The 16,121-nt window shown below is 36.7% G+C and overlaps 1 protein-coding gene across 1 annotated transcript in view; it reads left to right on the forward strand.

The window, feature by feature from the left end:
- The window catches only part of VIRMA (vir like m6A methyltransferase associated), a 66,225-nt gene that overhangs the window by 17,414 nt on the left and 32,690 nt on the right, over window positions 1–16,121 (forward strand). The window contains exons 6-11 of the mRNA XM_069465482.1: window positions 1,724–1,846; window positions 2,398–2,670; window positions 4,641–5,781; window positions 8,387–8,878; window positions 10,099–10,253; window positions 13,621–13,703. Coding sequence (XP_069321583.1) covers window positions 1,724–1,846; window positions 2,398–2,670; window positions 4,641–5,781; window positions 8,387–8,878; window positions 10,099–10,253; window positions 13,621–13,703 — 2,267 coding nt within the window. The remainder of the gene's footprint in view (window positions 1–1,723; window positions 1,847–2,397; window positions 2,671–4,640; window positions 5,782–8,386; window positions 8,879–10,098; window positions 10,254–13,620; window positions 13,704–16,121) is intronic.

The following is a 16,121-nucleotide window of genomic DNA, read 5'->3' on the forward strand; positions in this document are numbered from 1 at the left end:
CTTTAGAGAACCTTTTGCTCATTAGCCAGAAACAAGAAAAATAAGAATTTCAGTACACTTCAGTGGCTTTCTTTCTGTAGGGTAGGCAGCTGGGCTTATGTTTCCAAGGGCTTATGGGCTCATATCTCTTTTTCTTACTCCAGTACTAATTACTGTAAGGAGTTGAAATAAGGAGATTCAGATCCAGGCACAGTGGCACATGCTTGTAATCCCAGCTACTTGGGTGGCTGAGTGGGGAGGATCACTTGAGCTCAGGAGTTTGAGTCCAGTCTGGGCAATATAGTGAAACTGTGTCTCTATGAATGAATGCATGAATGAGTGGAGATTCAGGATTACATTGTGAAATTATAATTGAGGTCATTAGGGAAAAAATTTCTTTACATTTAGCATTTTGTGAGTACAAATAAAATGAGTTTTGTTTCTATTAATCCTGATATAGTAATGTCGTATAAGCTCTTTTTCTCTAATGGTGGTCATACACTGCACTTTATGTTTTCTTATATCTTACCTGCTAAGCATAGTTAGTCTTTTACTTTTATTTTTCCTTTATTTCTTCCTTCTTCTGTACTTATTTGTCTTTTTTGCCAGACTGAGCTCCTTGTGGACAGAGAGTATATTTACTGATATTTGTGTCTTTAGTCTTGTCACAATGCTTGACATGTATAGCAGTTACTTTAACATTTTGTTCAATTTACTTAACTTTTTACTTTGACATAATTACAGATTTCACAGGAGGTTTCAAAGAAATGTACGGGGAAGTCCTGTGTATTCTTTAGCTTCCCCCAGTGTTAACATCTTTTATAGCTATAGTACAATATCAAAACCAGAAAATTGGCATTGGTACAATCTGCAGAACTTGTTTAGATTTCACCAGTTAGACATGTACATGTTTGTGTGTAGCTTGGTGCTTTTTAATGTCACGGGTAGCCTTATAGAACCACCGCCATAATCAAGATACTTAACTATCCCGTTGCCATAAGGTTTCCTCGTGTTAACCCCTTTATATCCATATCTATCCCATTCATCTCTAATTTTGGCAACCACTAATCTGTTCACCATCTATATAATTATATTATTTTACAAAAGTTACAGAAATGGTATACTGTATCTTTTTGAGATTGACTTTTTTCATTGAAGATAATTTCCTTGAGATTTTGTCCACTTTGTTATGTATATCAATAGTTTGTTCTTTTTTATGGCTGAGTGGTATCAATAGTATGAATGTACAACAGTTTATTTAATCTTTCACTTATTGAAGGACATTTGGGTAGTTTCTATTGTAGTTTTTGGCTATTACAAATTGGCCTATATTTTTGGCACAAAAATTAGTCTTCATTTCTCTGCGATTATGCCAAAGAATGTATACATTTTGGTACGTGAGAAGTCAGAAATCCTGACTTTACCAATATAGATTATTTAGCAAAATTTCTGTTAAGACACTAGGAAGGAAAAGATTATTATCAATAAATTCTGAAGATGGAAATCTCAAATGATGAAAAGGATATTTTCATGCATTCATCTTTCTATACTTTAATACAGTCATCCTGAAGTCTGTCCAGAGGAACCTGCATGTAGGAAAAGTTGGCCTTTTGTATATGTGTGGGTTTTACATGCTGTGAATACTGTATTTCGAGTATAAGGGGAGCCACACAGTTCAAACCTGTGTTGTTGAAAGGTCAACTGTGATTTGAAAGTTCTTTTTCTGTCTCTAATAAAACTCTAGCTGATGGGGAGAAAGAAGATCAGTTTAATGGAAGCCCTCCAAGACCACAGCCAAGGGGACCAAGAACTCCTCCAGGACCCCCTCCACCTGATGATGATGAAGATGATCCTATGCCTCTGCCAGGTATAAATAAAATCAGTGCTAGGTTTTTTTTCTTCTTGATTATTAATAGTTCCTTTTGATTAAAGAAAAGAAATTAGATGCTGGTAATCAAAAGTTGATTAATCTCCCCCCCCATGCTGTGCAATATTTCCTTGTATTTTTCTATTGATTAATGAACTTGTTTAAAAAAATTAGTTAATTCATTTGAAGCTATGCCAACATTACTTTGAAAATAAAGTGTTAGTTTGCTATAGTGACATATACAAAAGAGTCAGTTAAAAAACAAGTAGTATGTATTGGAAAAGAGATAGTTACTTAATACCTAAAAAGAAAAGGATTTGTTTATGGTACTAGAACATAAAATAGTATACTTTATTAATTCTCACTATATGAAGTTATACAATGTATACACTTAATATTTTTTAAAAACAAGTAAATTCTCCCACCTTTTTAAAGGGTATTTATGAACTAAAACATCCAAAATATCATTAAGTAGTTGCCTTATTTAATCCTGCTGCCTTGTATTACTTAAACCATTAAAATAGTCTGTGCCTTAAACCTCAATTTTTCAGTGTCTGGTGACAAGGAAGAGGATGCTCCTCACAGAGAAGATTACTTCGAGCCTATTTCTCCTGATCGGAATTCTGTCCCCCAGGAAGGTCAATATTCTGATGAAGGAGAAGTAGAAGAGGAACAGCAAGAAGAAGGAGAAGATGATGAAGATGATGTGGATGTAGAGGAAGAAGAGGATGAGGATGAGGATGATCGTCATACAGTAGACAGCATCCCTGAGGAGGAAGAGGAAGATGAAGAAGAAGAAGGTGAAGAGGATGAAGAAGGTGAAGGTGGGTTATGTTAGCTTAGGGATTTTGGTTTTAAGTGCTAGAAACTTAATTCAATGTAACTTTGAAGAATGCAAGATAATTTATAGCAAAGATAAATGGGGCTGGGCATGGTAGCTCATGGCTGTAATCCTAGCATTCTGGGAGGCCGAGGCAGGAGGATTGCTTGAGCTCCGGAGTTCAAGACCAGCGTGAGCAAGAGTGAGACCCCGTCTCTACTAAAAATAGAAAAATCAGCCAGGCGTAGTGGTGCACACCTGTAGTCCCAGCTACTTGGGAGGCTGAGGCAAGAGGATTGCTTGAGCCCAGGAGTTTGAGGTTGCAGTGAGCTATGATGATGCCACTTTACTCTACCCAGGGCAACAGAGCAAAACTCTGCCTCAAAAAAAAAAAAAAAAAAAAAGATAATGGGTTTCAAGAAATCCAAGAGTCTATTAAAAAAAGGCGGGCAGGGGGGAGAGGAAGAGAGGGAGAAAAAATATTAAAAAAAAAAAAAAACAACTGAGGGTCAGAATGTAGCTGGACCTCAAGGCATGACTAAAAATGAGATTTCCATCTTTTTTGTGCTTTTTGTGTCTGCTTTATACTCTCTCTGTCAATTAACTGTTATTTATTCAACCCACAGCTTTAATTTACTCTGTCTAACCAACCAGTCTGAACTGCTTGACTGTATCTCAGTCCCATTTCCAATTTCCTAGGAGAGAGATTCTCTTTGGCTTGCTACAGTACAAGTTGCCGCTTGATACCATCAGCTTTGGCCAGGGAAACAGGGTCATGTTGCAAATGCATGTTGGTTAGGGATTTGGTGGCTGTTTTCAGAGTAAGGAATGATGTAAGCTGGTTGGAATTCTTAAAGATGTCTGCCAGCTAGATATTTTAGCAAAATGCTACATTATTTTTAGAAATTCAGGCAGAAAAGTCTCAGTTACACAAGGACACGGGGCAGTATGATGTAGTCCTTTAATTAGGCCTTATTTTTCCTTTGAAAGTAAAACATGAGAGATATTCAAGCTAATTAACTCTTCATTTGTCTAAGAAATAGCATGTAATGTTAAGGCATTTATGCAAAATGACAGCTAATCTGCGTTGGTTTTTTCCTACAGTAGTGATGTGAGCATGAGTGTCATTTCAGAATCACAAGGGCCCTGTTACAAAACACTCAAATGATTGGATTATTGAGTGATGGTTTTCTTAGCTTCTCTTATCCCCAGATTACCAAATAATCTTTTTTAGGTTTATTGTATTTGAGTGGCAAAAAATAGTTAAATTTCAGGCAGGCAGTTTTCTATATCAGAGGACATTTTGGTAGAGAAGGTGAGAGAATGAGGCTGGCTTATTTAATTTTTTTTTCTTTTTCTTTCTTTCTTTTTTTTTTTTTTTTAAATATAGAGACGATGTCTCACTGTGCTCAGGCGGGTGTCGAACCCCTGAGCTGCAGCTATCCTCCCACTTCGGCCTCCAGAAAGCTAGGATTATAGGCGTGAGCCACTGCGCTTGGCCCTTATTTAATTTTTAATAGAAGACATCTGGCTTATTTCAGCATCGAGCCCCTGTAGGCCTTTATCTTTTCAAATACCAGTGTATTGCTAAGGCTAAGCAAAGGAATGTCAAAAGAGGGCTGGAGGAATTCTCTGGAAACAATCTCTCAAGAGGGCAAGCTTAATTTCTTCCCTCCTGAGAGAGGTATTTTTGTTACTTTGAGGCATTTCTTATTCCTGTGAGGAAAAGATATCTGTTACAGAGTGTGTTGTAAAGCTGAAGAGATATGATAGAAGAATTTGCTTAAGAAATTTGTCCATAGTTCTAAAATGTTGGTAATTGTGGATAAAGTGTTGGGGCAGAAGTTAATTTTATTGAGAAAATTATTAATTCTTAATGTTTGCTGTACTACTAAACTGTTTTTTGATCAACCAGATTTTATGCATTAAACAGCAATGATATAATAATTAAATATTATTCAAACTAATTTTCAGGGGATGATGGCTATGAACAAATTTCCAGTGATGAAGATGGAATCGCTGACTTGGAGCGTGAAACATTTAAGTATCCACACTTTGATGTTGAATACACTGCTGAAGATTTAGCTTCAGTTCCTCCTATGACATATGATCCATATGACAGGGAGCTTGTACCACTCTTATATTTCAGCTGTCCATACAAGACAACTTTTGAAATAGAAATCAGTAGACTAAAGGATCAAGGTCCAGATAAAGAAAATTCAGGGGCAATAGAAGCCTCAGTGAAATTAACTGAACTATTAGATTTGTATCGAGAAGAGAGAGGTGCAAGATGGGTAACAGCTTTAGAAGAAATTCCAAGTTTAATAATAAAAGGATTAAGCTATTTGCAATTGAAAAACACAAAACAAGACTCCCTTGGCCAGTTGGTGGACTGGACCATGCAAGCTTTAAATCTACAGGTAGCCCTTCGCCAGCCTATCGCCTTAAATGTCCGACAGCTAAAAGCTGGGACCAAATTAGTGTCCTCACTAGCAGAATGTGGGGTTCAAGGAGTTACGGAACTGCTGCAAGCAGGAGTGATCAATGGATTATTTGAGCTTCTGTTTGCTGATCATGTGTCATCTTCTCTTAAGTTAAATGCCTTTAAAGCTTTGGACAGTGTCATTAGTATGACAGAAGGAATGGAAGCTTTTTTAAGAGGTAGGCAGAGTGAAAAAAGTGGCTATCAGAAACTTCTGGAACTCATACTTTTAGATCAGACTGTAAGGGTTGTCACTGCTGGTTCAGCTATTCTTCAGAAATGCCATTTCTATGAAGTCTTGTTAGAGATTAAAAGACTTGGTGACCATTTAGCAGAGAAGACTTCGTCTGTTCCTAACCACAGTGAACCTGATCATGACCCAGATGCTGGACTTGAGAGAACAAACCCAGAATATGAAAATGAGGTAGAAGCTTCTATGGATATGGATCTTTTGGAATCCTCAAATATAAGTGAAGGGGAGATAGAAAAGCTTATTAACCTCCTAGAAGAAGTTTTTCATTTAATGGAAACTGCACCTCATACAATGATCCAGCCTCCTGTTAAGTCTTTCCCAACCATGGCACGAATTACTGGACCTCCAGAGAGGGATGATCCATACCCTGTTCTCTTTAGGTATGATATGTTTGGTTTTTGGAAAATATATTTCACAAATCACTGAAAGCAATTTTATGTGGTTGATTTTGTTTTTTATCTGTTTATAGATAATGCATATTTGTGCAAGGATACTTGATATTTCAGGTTACAGGGACTGGAAAGACAAATAATTGTGCTAATATAGAGAGAATTTGTGAAAGAGCAATTATAGTACTAGGACTTGGCAATAGGACCTAGTAGATAAGAGAAAGTGAGAAGGCACAAGAGGTTTCTAGCCAGGGTAATAATAGGAACTTGTTTTATTGATAGAAACTAGTAAATTAAGAGAGAGAGTGAATTTTGGAAGGAGAAATAATTGCATTTTGGAAGGATTAGTTTGAAGTGATCGCAAGACTCTAATGTCCTAATGTCATGTATCAGCAACCACAAGATCATTAAGATTCTCTAGGAGGATTCGCAAGACTCAGCACGTAGTTATACTCAGCAAAGGAAAAAGGTACGTGGGACAAAGTCTGGCGAAACCAGTCACAAGCTTCCAGAGTCCTCTCACTGGAGTCACACAGGGACCACGTTAGTCCCCCAGCAACAAGTTGTGATAACATGTGTGAAATGTTGCCTGTTGAGGAGGCTCTTTAGAAAGTTGGCACCCAGGACCTTTTTATTTTTATTTTTAAATGACAAACAATAATTGTAAATATTTATGGGATACAGTGTGAGGTTTTAATATATGTATACATTGCACAGTACTTAAGCTAATTGGCACCCAGGCTTTTTATTGAGGGATAGCCTTGTAGGCATTCACTGCTTATCATGTATGAGAATTCCAGATTCCTAGAAGGAAAGCAGGTGTTCAACATAACCATATTGTTTGCATAAATAATGGAGGCATAGCGAACTATTCTTATCAGTTGGGTGTGTGGGAATCCTCCTGAAATCCAAGTTCCTGGATATCAGCCAAGGGCCAACCTTGCAAGCAGGCCTCTCTAAAAATGAGCACTCTGAGGCCTGGTATGTTAACTCTTTTCCAATAAGGTGGTTAAAGATGCTCTTAGAGCATAGTAATTCTGGAGCTTTGTCTTCTGTTTGACTTTGCAGTAAGCAGTTACTTGGGTTGGGGGATGTTTATCATGAAGTAGAAGTAATAGTTTAAGCAGTAGTTGGATTGAAGAGTCAGTTTTCACTTTTGATAAAAATGAATTCTGGCCTTTAATTTACTTATCAGTAATAATTTGGCAGGTGTTTATGGAAGCTATTGTGGCACCATTCACAGTGACTAAAATTGTGAAGAGAATAAATCAGAATTTTAAATAATTTTTATGCTTTTTAGCATTCAAAAAATTACAATATTCTTCCTAACTCAAAATTAACAAATTCACATTAAGGTGGTCTTCTTTTGTAGTTAAGAGATGTCTTTATAGACCCCACCCCCCACCCCCGATTTTTGAATTTTTGGAGAAAATACTGTTTTGATTTTTTTTTTAAAAGTCTAGTTAAGTTTCATTTTGAAAAAGTTGATTTTAGAAGAGTTTAGGGAGGCCAAGGTGGGAGGATTGCTTGAACTCAGGAGTCCAACCTGGGCAATATAGTGAGACCCCATCTCTTTTTAAAAAAAGGAAAAGGAAAAAAAAGAGTTTAAATCTGGCAGGGCCTATTGGTAAGCAAGGAAATCCATACAGATAAGAAAACTGATGCCTAAAGAAGTTGTCTGTAGCATTTATGTCCACTTTGGAGCATTTATGTCCACTTTGGAGTGTTGGGGAAATTCTTTCTTTTTCCCCTGAGAGTATGTATACTGAAGAATAGTTTTTAGAACTGATAAAAAAGAGTGCTGTGTATGATAATATTAATTCGTCACATATTAAAAATTGATAGTTTGAGAGTTTTTTCTAGAGATATTAATTCAGATCTCCTATAGTAAATCTGAATATACAATATTTTTCTATAGTACAGTTGTACCTAAGTATCTGTGGGGGATTGGTTCTAGGACCTCCCTCAGGTATCAAAATCAGAGGATGCTCAGGTCTCTGATATTAAATGGCATAGTATTTGTACATCCTTTAGTATAATTTAAATAATTGGCTATATGAATAGTTGTTATACTGTATTATTTAGGGAATAATGACAAAAAAATCTGTACATCTTCAGTACTGACACATTTCAAAAAATATTTTCAGTCCACAGTTGGTTGAATGTGGAAGCCACAGATATGAATGGCTGACTGTACATATACTATATTTTTCGTAGATACACTAATACACATATACTGCTATGCCATGAATAGAGTAGGACCATGGTGAAAAAGGAGCATTTGATAAGTGGCCTACAAAGAAGGCCCAGAATTTAAAGTCAGGGTTAACTCTGAAAAGAGAAAACTTGTCAACAGTTATTTATTGAACACCTCTTGAATACTAGATAGGAGAAATCCTCACAGAACTTTCACTTTTATTTGGCCTTGTAGGGAGAAGACTTGCTACTCACATTATGTTTTCATTTAAAGCAGCATATTACTGAGGATAAGGATTATGGTCATTAAAAAATTTTGCTGGTTTCCTGTGTAGTGAATATTGAATGAATGAAGAATGCTTTGCACTGACTTGACATGTATGAATTAACTTGTCCACAGGTATCTTCATAGTCATCACTTCTTGGAGTTGGTTACCTTGCTTCTGTCAATTCCAGTAACAAGTGCCCACCCTGGTGTGCTGCAAGCCACAAAAGATGTTTTAAAGTTTCTTGCACAGTCACAAAAGGGTCTTCTTTTTTTTATGTCGGAATATGAAGCAACAAATTTGTTGATCCGAGCTCTGTGTCACCTTTATGATCAAGATGAAGAAGAAGGTCTCCAATCTGATGGTGTTATTGATGATGCGTTTGCCTTATGGCTACAGGATTCAACACAGACGTTGCAGTGTATTACAGAACTATTCAGCCATTTTCAGCGTTGTACAGCCAGTGAAGAAACTGACCATTCAGATCTCTTGGGAACCCTTCACAATCTTTATTTGATTACTTTTAATCCTGTGGGAAGATCAGCTGTTGGTCATGTTTTCAGTCTTGACAAGAATCTCCAAAGTCTTATTACTCTAATGGAGTACTATTCCAAAGAAGCCTTAGGGTAATTTTCTACTTACTCCTTTAATTTCCTATTATGTTAGGAAACTAGATCACTATTACTAGATCACTAATATAGTTCCTTAAAAGAAGGTGTTGTTTTGAGAGAAAAACACTATAATTATTTTTGACGTAACACATAACTTGTTAATTAAGGATTAGAGTGACAGAAATCTCTAATATATAAGATATGTCTGTAAAGCAATGAAATGGACTTATTTTAGCATCTTTTTTCAGTTTCCCTGTGATGTTAACAAGGATTGCAACTGTAGTACCCCTGCTGTTTTATTGTAGAGGGGAATTATTATTATTTTTTTAAATATATGTATTTTTAAGGCTAGTCAAGTGTAGCAGTGGTAGTGGAGAAGGAACAAAGTAATCTGTAACTGGTTGTGATTAATTAGTTATAAATAGCACTGCATTTGGACCAGACTGTAGAGGGGAATTCTAAGGCACAGGAATATACATATACCTTAAGAGTAGTGAGGACTCTCTTGCTATCTTGTGCTCTTGCCTTTTAAGATATTCATGGTACTTTGGTTTCAGAATTGCTTTGACTAGTTGGGGGGAATTGAGAATGATAATAGTTTTGAAGAAGGTTCTTCAAAACCTGGCCCTGGTAGGGCAGAGGGTTTTAGTGTATGAGAAGAGAGACATGCCCTCTTCCTAGCTCATGTCACACAAAGCAATAACATCCAGGTAACGCTCTTCACAATGGGGACTTGGTATAACTCCTTGAGTGACAGCTCTTTCTGGCTGGGGGGGTGGGGTGCCTACGAAAGGCAAGCAACAATGGCCTCTGTGCCTATCCATATCTTACTAGTTCTGTAGTGGAAGACTGAGTATTGAAGGCAAGTGATTACACTTGTTCCTCTTTATCCCAATTGGACAAATATTTTAAAGGAGACCAATGAATTATACTTCCTAATCTTTTATTGCTAATGAAATATACTTTTTAATATTTCATTTTTCTTCTGATCTTATTTCTTGATAGAATTTTACTTTCCATAGTGATATGTTTTCTTTTTATATACTTTTAAATAGTGTTTTCAGGTGAATTGGATGTGAACTGTAAAATCTGATTTCTTGTCTTCAGGAAGTTAGTTGTGTTTTATTGTAAATTCCATTGGTCTCTTTAAAACCAAGTAGAAAAAGAAATGTTTAAAAATTGTTCATAAAAAATCGTTTTTGTACCCAAACCTTACAAACCTTATTTTGTTTCAGCGATTCCAAATCAAAGAAGTCAGTAGCTTATAATTATGCATGCATACTTATTTTGGTGGTGGTTCAGTCTTCCAGTGATGTTCAAATGCTTGAACAGCATGCAGCATCTCTCTTGAAGCTTTGTAAAGCAGATGAAAATAACGCTAAATTGCAAGGTATGGTACTGAAGTTATTTTAATCGTTTGTAATGTGAAGGAAAAAGCCTTTGAATATCTGTAATTAGTGCTTCATCATGTTTTGATAATATACCTGGTAATACTCTATTTTTAACTTCCTGAAATTATGTTTTATGAAGATAGTTTATAAAACTAAAGGTTGATAAAATATTTTAGTATATAAATGAAAAGGTTTGAAAGTGCCTTTTTCTGGAAAGTCATGAAGATTGGTGTTTAGTTGAAGTTTCTAATCAAAATGGAAGGGGTAGTAGTTTAAAGACAAACTCAAAAGTTAAGTTTTGTGTATGGTTTTGCCTCTGTTTTGCTGTATCTATATTTCTAACTACAACACAATTCAAAACATAATTTAGAAATCTGTTAGTGGATTAACACATATTTGCTATCCTCAAAAGTAAAGAAGAGTGAATATGAACATTATTTCTTTTTAAGTATATAAATGTATATTGAATGAGGCCAGGTGTGGTGGCTCACACCTGTAATCCTAGCACTCTGGGAGGCTGAGGCGGGTGGATCGTTCGAGCTCAGGAGTTTGAGACCAGCCTGAGCAAGAGCGAGACCCCGTCTCTACTAAAAATAGAAAGAAATTAGCTGGACAACTAAAAATATATAGAAAACATTAGCCGGGCATGGTGGTGCATGCCTGTAGTCCCAGCTACTCGGGAGGCTAAGACAGAAGGATGTCTTGAGCCCAGGAGTTTGAGGTTGCTGTGAGGTAGGCTCATGCCATAGCATTCTAGCCCGGGCAACAGAGTGAGACTCTGTCTCAAAAAAAAAAAAAGGGCCGGGCGCGGTGGCTCACGCCTGTAATCCTAGCACTCTGGGAGGCCGAGGCGGGTGGATTGCTCAAGGTCAGGAGTTCGAGACCAGCCTGAGCGAGACCCCGTCTCTACTAAAAATAGAAAGACATTATATGGACAACTAAAAATCTATATAGAAAAAAATTAGCTGGGCATAGTGGCGCATGTCTGTAGTCCCAGCTACTCGGGAGGCTGAGGCAGTAGGATCGCTTAAGCCGAGGAGTCTGAGGTTGCTGTGAGCTAAGCTGACGCCACGGCACTCACTCTAGCCTTGGCAACAAAGTGAGACTCTGTCTCAACAAAAAAAAAAAAAAAAAAAAAAAAGTATATTGAATGAAGTTTTTGGCAAACCTTATGTGGGCAGTCTTGAAAAGTTTAAAATACTTAATCACGGTTTTTAAATTATTTTATTTTGATTCCTGGCTTTCTGACCTTATCAAGTAGAAGATTTGATAACATTGAGTAAATATTGTAAAAATGCTTTAGAATAGCATGTGACCTCTTTTCTTTTTAATCCTAAATTTTACATGTGGTATCTCCAGTAACAGTTAGATAGTAAACTCAACTTCCTGTCCTGGGAATAGATTTTTTTCATTTAAGTATGCTTTTATAAAAGGAGGGCACACAGTGTCTTCAAAAGTATGATTAATGCTTTACTTTACTACTTTTTTATGGGTGATGGGTACACTGCAATTTGTTTTAATATTATTCATTAATATTGTTCATTTGAACTGTGTATTCTGTATATATGAAACAGTTAATTTAAAAATGCAGAGAAAAAATACTCAGATGTGTATAGCTGTAATCCTCATGGAGGAGTGTAGAACCAAGGAAAGACGTGACTGTTTTCGTGTCCTTTAATCATGCCTATGAAATGTCTGGAATTGGTATATCACTTTTCAAATTAGAGTGTGCTTTTCTAGAAATATTTTTGATAGTAAGAGAATAGGCATTACAGCATAGCTTGTAGGAGAATTGCGGGGAGTTAGCTACGCTCCCCGCAAAGAGGTCCTTTTCTCTTTGCTCTGATCAGATCTCTAAGTTGACTACGCCAGTTTGCAGGCAGTTAGCTAGGCTCCCTGCAAAGAGGTTTTTTCTTCCGATCAGGTCTCTCAGGCAGGGGTCATCGCAAAGGATGAAAAATATAGTAGGAAACAGAAATAAAAATATAAAGTAATGGCAATAATAATACACAGAGCCAAAGATATAGTTTATAAAGTAAAAGTTTATGAAAATAGATACAGGAGGGTATCCGGATGGAAATATTTTACCCGCATCAAATATTTCCCCGACTGAAACTCCACACAGGTATTATATAGGGTACATACAGGCTTCCCCGTTGCCAAGGGCAACGGGATTTGCATACTAACAGGCAGTTTGCTTTAGGGTCAAAGTCTCCTAAAAGGCTACTACAGATCCTTTAACTAACTCTAACTAGGGGAACAATGGGTTATAAAATCGTCTTGGGGCAAACTTCTAAGTTTTATGATAAGGCTATTACTTTAGCAACAAACAGAGACATCTTGGCTCTGGTGATTGTGTTCTTGGAGACAGAGATGATCCCAGAAGTCAACATGGGCTGTGCTTTGTGTTAATTACTTTAACCTCATGATTCCATCTGGGCCCGGCTTGGGCAATAGCATATCTATCTGATTAGCTCTCATCTCCGGGGGTCCACCTGTCAGCAGCACCAGCAACCTTTGGTCCTAAGGGAGGCCTGCCTTGTCTTTCAAAACAGGTGAGAACCAAAGGCCCAGTTTACAGCTGTCTCCTTGAGATGCAGCTTCTACTGACCAGCAAGACGCCCTCCTGAGACGAGGCAGCTCTTGAACTAACACATTTATCTTTTCCTTAAGGCAAAGCCTTATTTGACTTCTGAAATCAAATCTTGTCTCCAGAAATACAGGGGGCATTTCTATAATTCAGTATTCTTAGGCTCAACAGAGAATTTTGTGTTTGGTTGCAGTAAAGGGTGGATTTCATTTGTGTTTATTTAAAAAGTTTGCTGTTATTGTTTTGGCATGATAGTAATTACTTTTAATTTTATACAGGCAAATTAGGAAATTGAAAATTAAAAATTCATATTAAGGGAAAAGGCACTCAGCAAGATTCCTTAGAAATTGATTCATTTTGTTTCTACTTTTTGGGGTGGGGAAGGCAATGGCAAAGATAGAGAAATGAACACTATGTTATATTACTTTATAAGCCGTCTATTTTATAAGTCTTTTTTAAATGTTGTAAATTGATTGTTTCAAAAAATTCATTTTAATTAGATGGACTGTTTAAGCATTTAAACATTTATGTTTTCAGAAACCAGATAACTAAGAATAGTTACTTCTTATTTCTAAACCAGAATAGTAGGGCTACATTTACATTTCTTTTTAAAACTTGCTTAAAGAATTAGACACAAGTTCATCACTGTATGAAATTTAGATTGTTGGAATCAATATGGATCTGATAATGTTTTCCTTTGAAAAAAATACTTTTACTTTCTTTGTCATAACTGCGTTTATTTTTAAATATTATTAATTATTATTCTTGTTTTTAAGAACTTGGCAAGTGGCTTGAACCTCTGAAAAACCTTAGATTTGAAATTAACTGCATCCCAAACTTAATTGAATATGTTAAACAGGTAAGTAAAACTTAAAAGCACTTTGCTTTTATGAAACTATGTGGGCCGGGCGCGGTGGCTCACGCCTGTAATCCTAGCACTCTGGGAGGCCGAGGCGGGTGGATTGCTCAAGGTCAAGAGTTCGAGACCAGCCTGAGCGAGACCCCGTCTCTACTAAAAATAGAAAGACATTATATGGACACCTAAAAATCTATATAGAAAAAATTAGCCGGGCATAGTGGCGCATGCCTGTAGTCCCAGCTACTCGGGAGGCTGAGGCAGTAGGATCGCTTAAGCCCAGGAGTTTGAGGTTGCTGTGAGCTAAGCTGACGCCACGGCACTCACTCTAGCCTGGGCAACAAAGTGAGACTCTGTCTCAACAAAAAAAAAAAAAAAAAAAAAAAGAAACTATGTGGTAGCATATAGTGATCCTGCATTAAATCACTTGTGTAGATAATGCAGAAATTGTTAAGTGTCCGTGATTAATTTATTAGACTTTGTAGATAGAGATTGGTATATGTAGATTGATGTGTGATTATGTGTTTGTATGAACACACATGCATAAAACCCTGTGTACTACCAGACTCTGTCCTATTTTTTACTTTATTAATAGCACCTACCAGCTTTATGACATTTATAAAAGTGTTTTAAAGTTAAATGTTATCATAGTATAACAAAGCTGTTCAGTTAAGCTTTAATTGGTGAAAAAGAATTTCACTCAGAATATTTAGGTGAAAATTGATAGGGCCCATTCCAGATAGTTGCAGTGGGGGCTAGTTCTCTTTGTTGTTAATTTGGGTTGGTCAAATCTATAGTTGAAATAATTTGTAAAAGTTGAAATTCATAAAATCCATAAAACTCAATAGAAAAAATTCTTATGCAGTTCAAGTAATTTATACTGAAAAAAATCGCTGCATTTTTAGTTAGTCTTGTAAATTGTTTTTTTCTTCTTTGTTCCTTAGTTGATGCAACGTGTAGCATAAGAAGAAGGGCTAAAGGCATTCATAGATACATAAAATGTTTTATGCTAGAGGGGCAAAATGAACCTTGAATTATCTCCTCTTTCATTTAGTAGGTGAACTCTGTGTATGTGTGTGTGTGTGTGTTAGAGAGAAAGAGAGATGTGTAAACCATCTTGGTCTTGGAATTGCAGTGTATGTTATTTAAGTAATTTATGTGAATTATTTAATCTGTTGCTATTCTGACACTACAGTAAAGTATTGTTTGGGCTTATCTGCTTCAGATATTTCTTTTCTGATTTTTATGCCCTTGTCTTCTTTTACTCCATCTCTCCTACGAGTACTTTTACTTCCTATGATGCCATCATGTTGTTCTGTGTTCTTACTCTGTGCCTCAAATGACATCTAGAACTTTTCATTATATTTTCTTTTATTTAGCAGAAGTACAATTAATGTCCTGTAAAGTTAGATGGTCATATATTCTGGGTACTTGTGCATGGTTGAGTGAGTATTAACAAGATGTTTAATAAATATCAGATGACTTGATTAAAAGTCTTTAACCAGTAAGAAATTTAATTCTAGAAATTTGAATTACATGCTATAATTAAGAGTTTTGATTTTTTTTTTTTTTTTTTTTTTGAGACGGAGTCTTGTTCTGTTGCCTGGGCTAGAGTGCCGTGGCATTAGCCTAGCTCACAGCAACCTCAAACTCCTGGGCTCAAGCAATCCTCCTGCCTCAGCCTTCCGAGTAGCTGGGACTACAGGCATGCACCACCATGCCCGGCTAATTTTTTCTATATATTTTTAGTTGTCCAGATAATTTCTTTCTATTTTTAGTAGAGATGGGATCTCGCTCTTGCTCAGGCTGGTCTCGAACTCCTGAGCTCGAATGATCTGCCTGCGTCGGCCTCCCAGAGTACTAGGATTACAAGTGTGAGCCACTGTGCCTGGCCCGAGTTTTGAATTTTATATAAATCTTTATCCCATTAATTGTGATTATTGTAAGTGGTTCTGATCCCCAGATAGATTATAAAAAGTTGATCCAAGACCAAAGCTTCATTCTGTGGCTCCCTGCTGTCTTGTGTAATTTGTGGAATTACAAGGAAAATAAAGGAAAAGATAATCTAAAGTGGGAAACATACAAAAGAGAAGAATTTTTTTATTTATTAAGTGTGTAAACAGAGGCTTAGAAATTAGAATGGTAACTTCCTTTTTTTAGAGACAGCATCTCACTTTGTCACCCAGGCTGGAGTGCAGTGGCTCATTGTAACCTCAAACTCCTGGGCTCAAGTGATCCTCAGCCTGCCAAGTAGGTAGACCTACAGGCACATGCCACTTCTCCCAGCTAATTTTTTAGACTTTTTGTAGAGGCAGGGTCTCGCTATGGTGCCTAGGTAGTCTGTGACTTCTGGGCTCAAGGGATCTTCCCACCTCAGCCAAAGTGCTAGGATTACAGGCATGAGCCACCAGCCAGAAGTTG

The sequence above is a fragment of the Eulemur rufifrons genome, chromosome 3, assembly GCF_041146395.1.
Source record: "Eulemur rufifrons isolate Redbay chromosome 3, OSU_ERuf_1, whole genome shotgun sequence".
Classification (NCBI taxonomy): domain Eukaryota; kingdom Metazoa; phylum Chordata; class Mammalia; order Primates; family Lemuridae; genus Eulemur; species Eulemur rufifrons.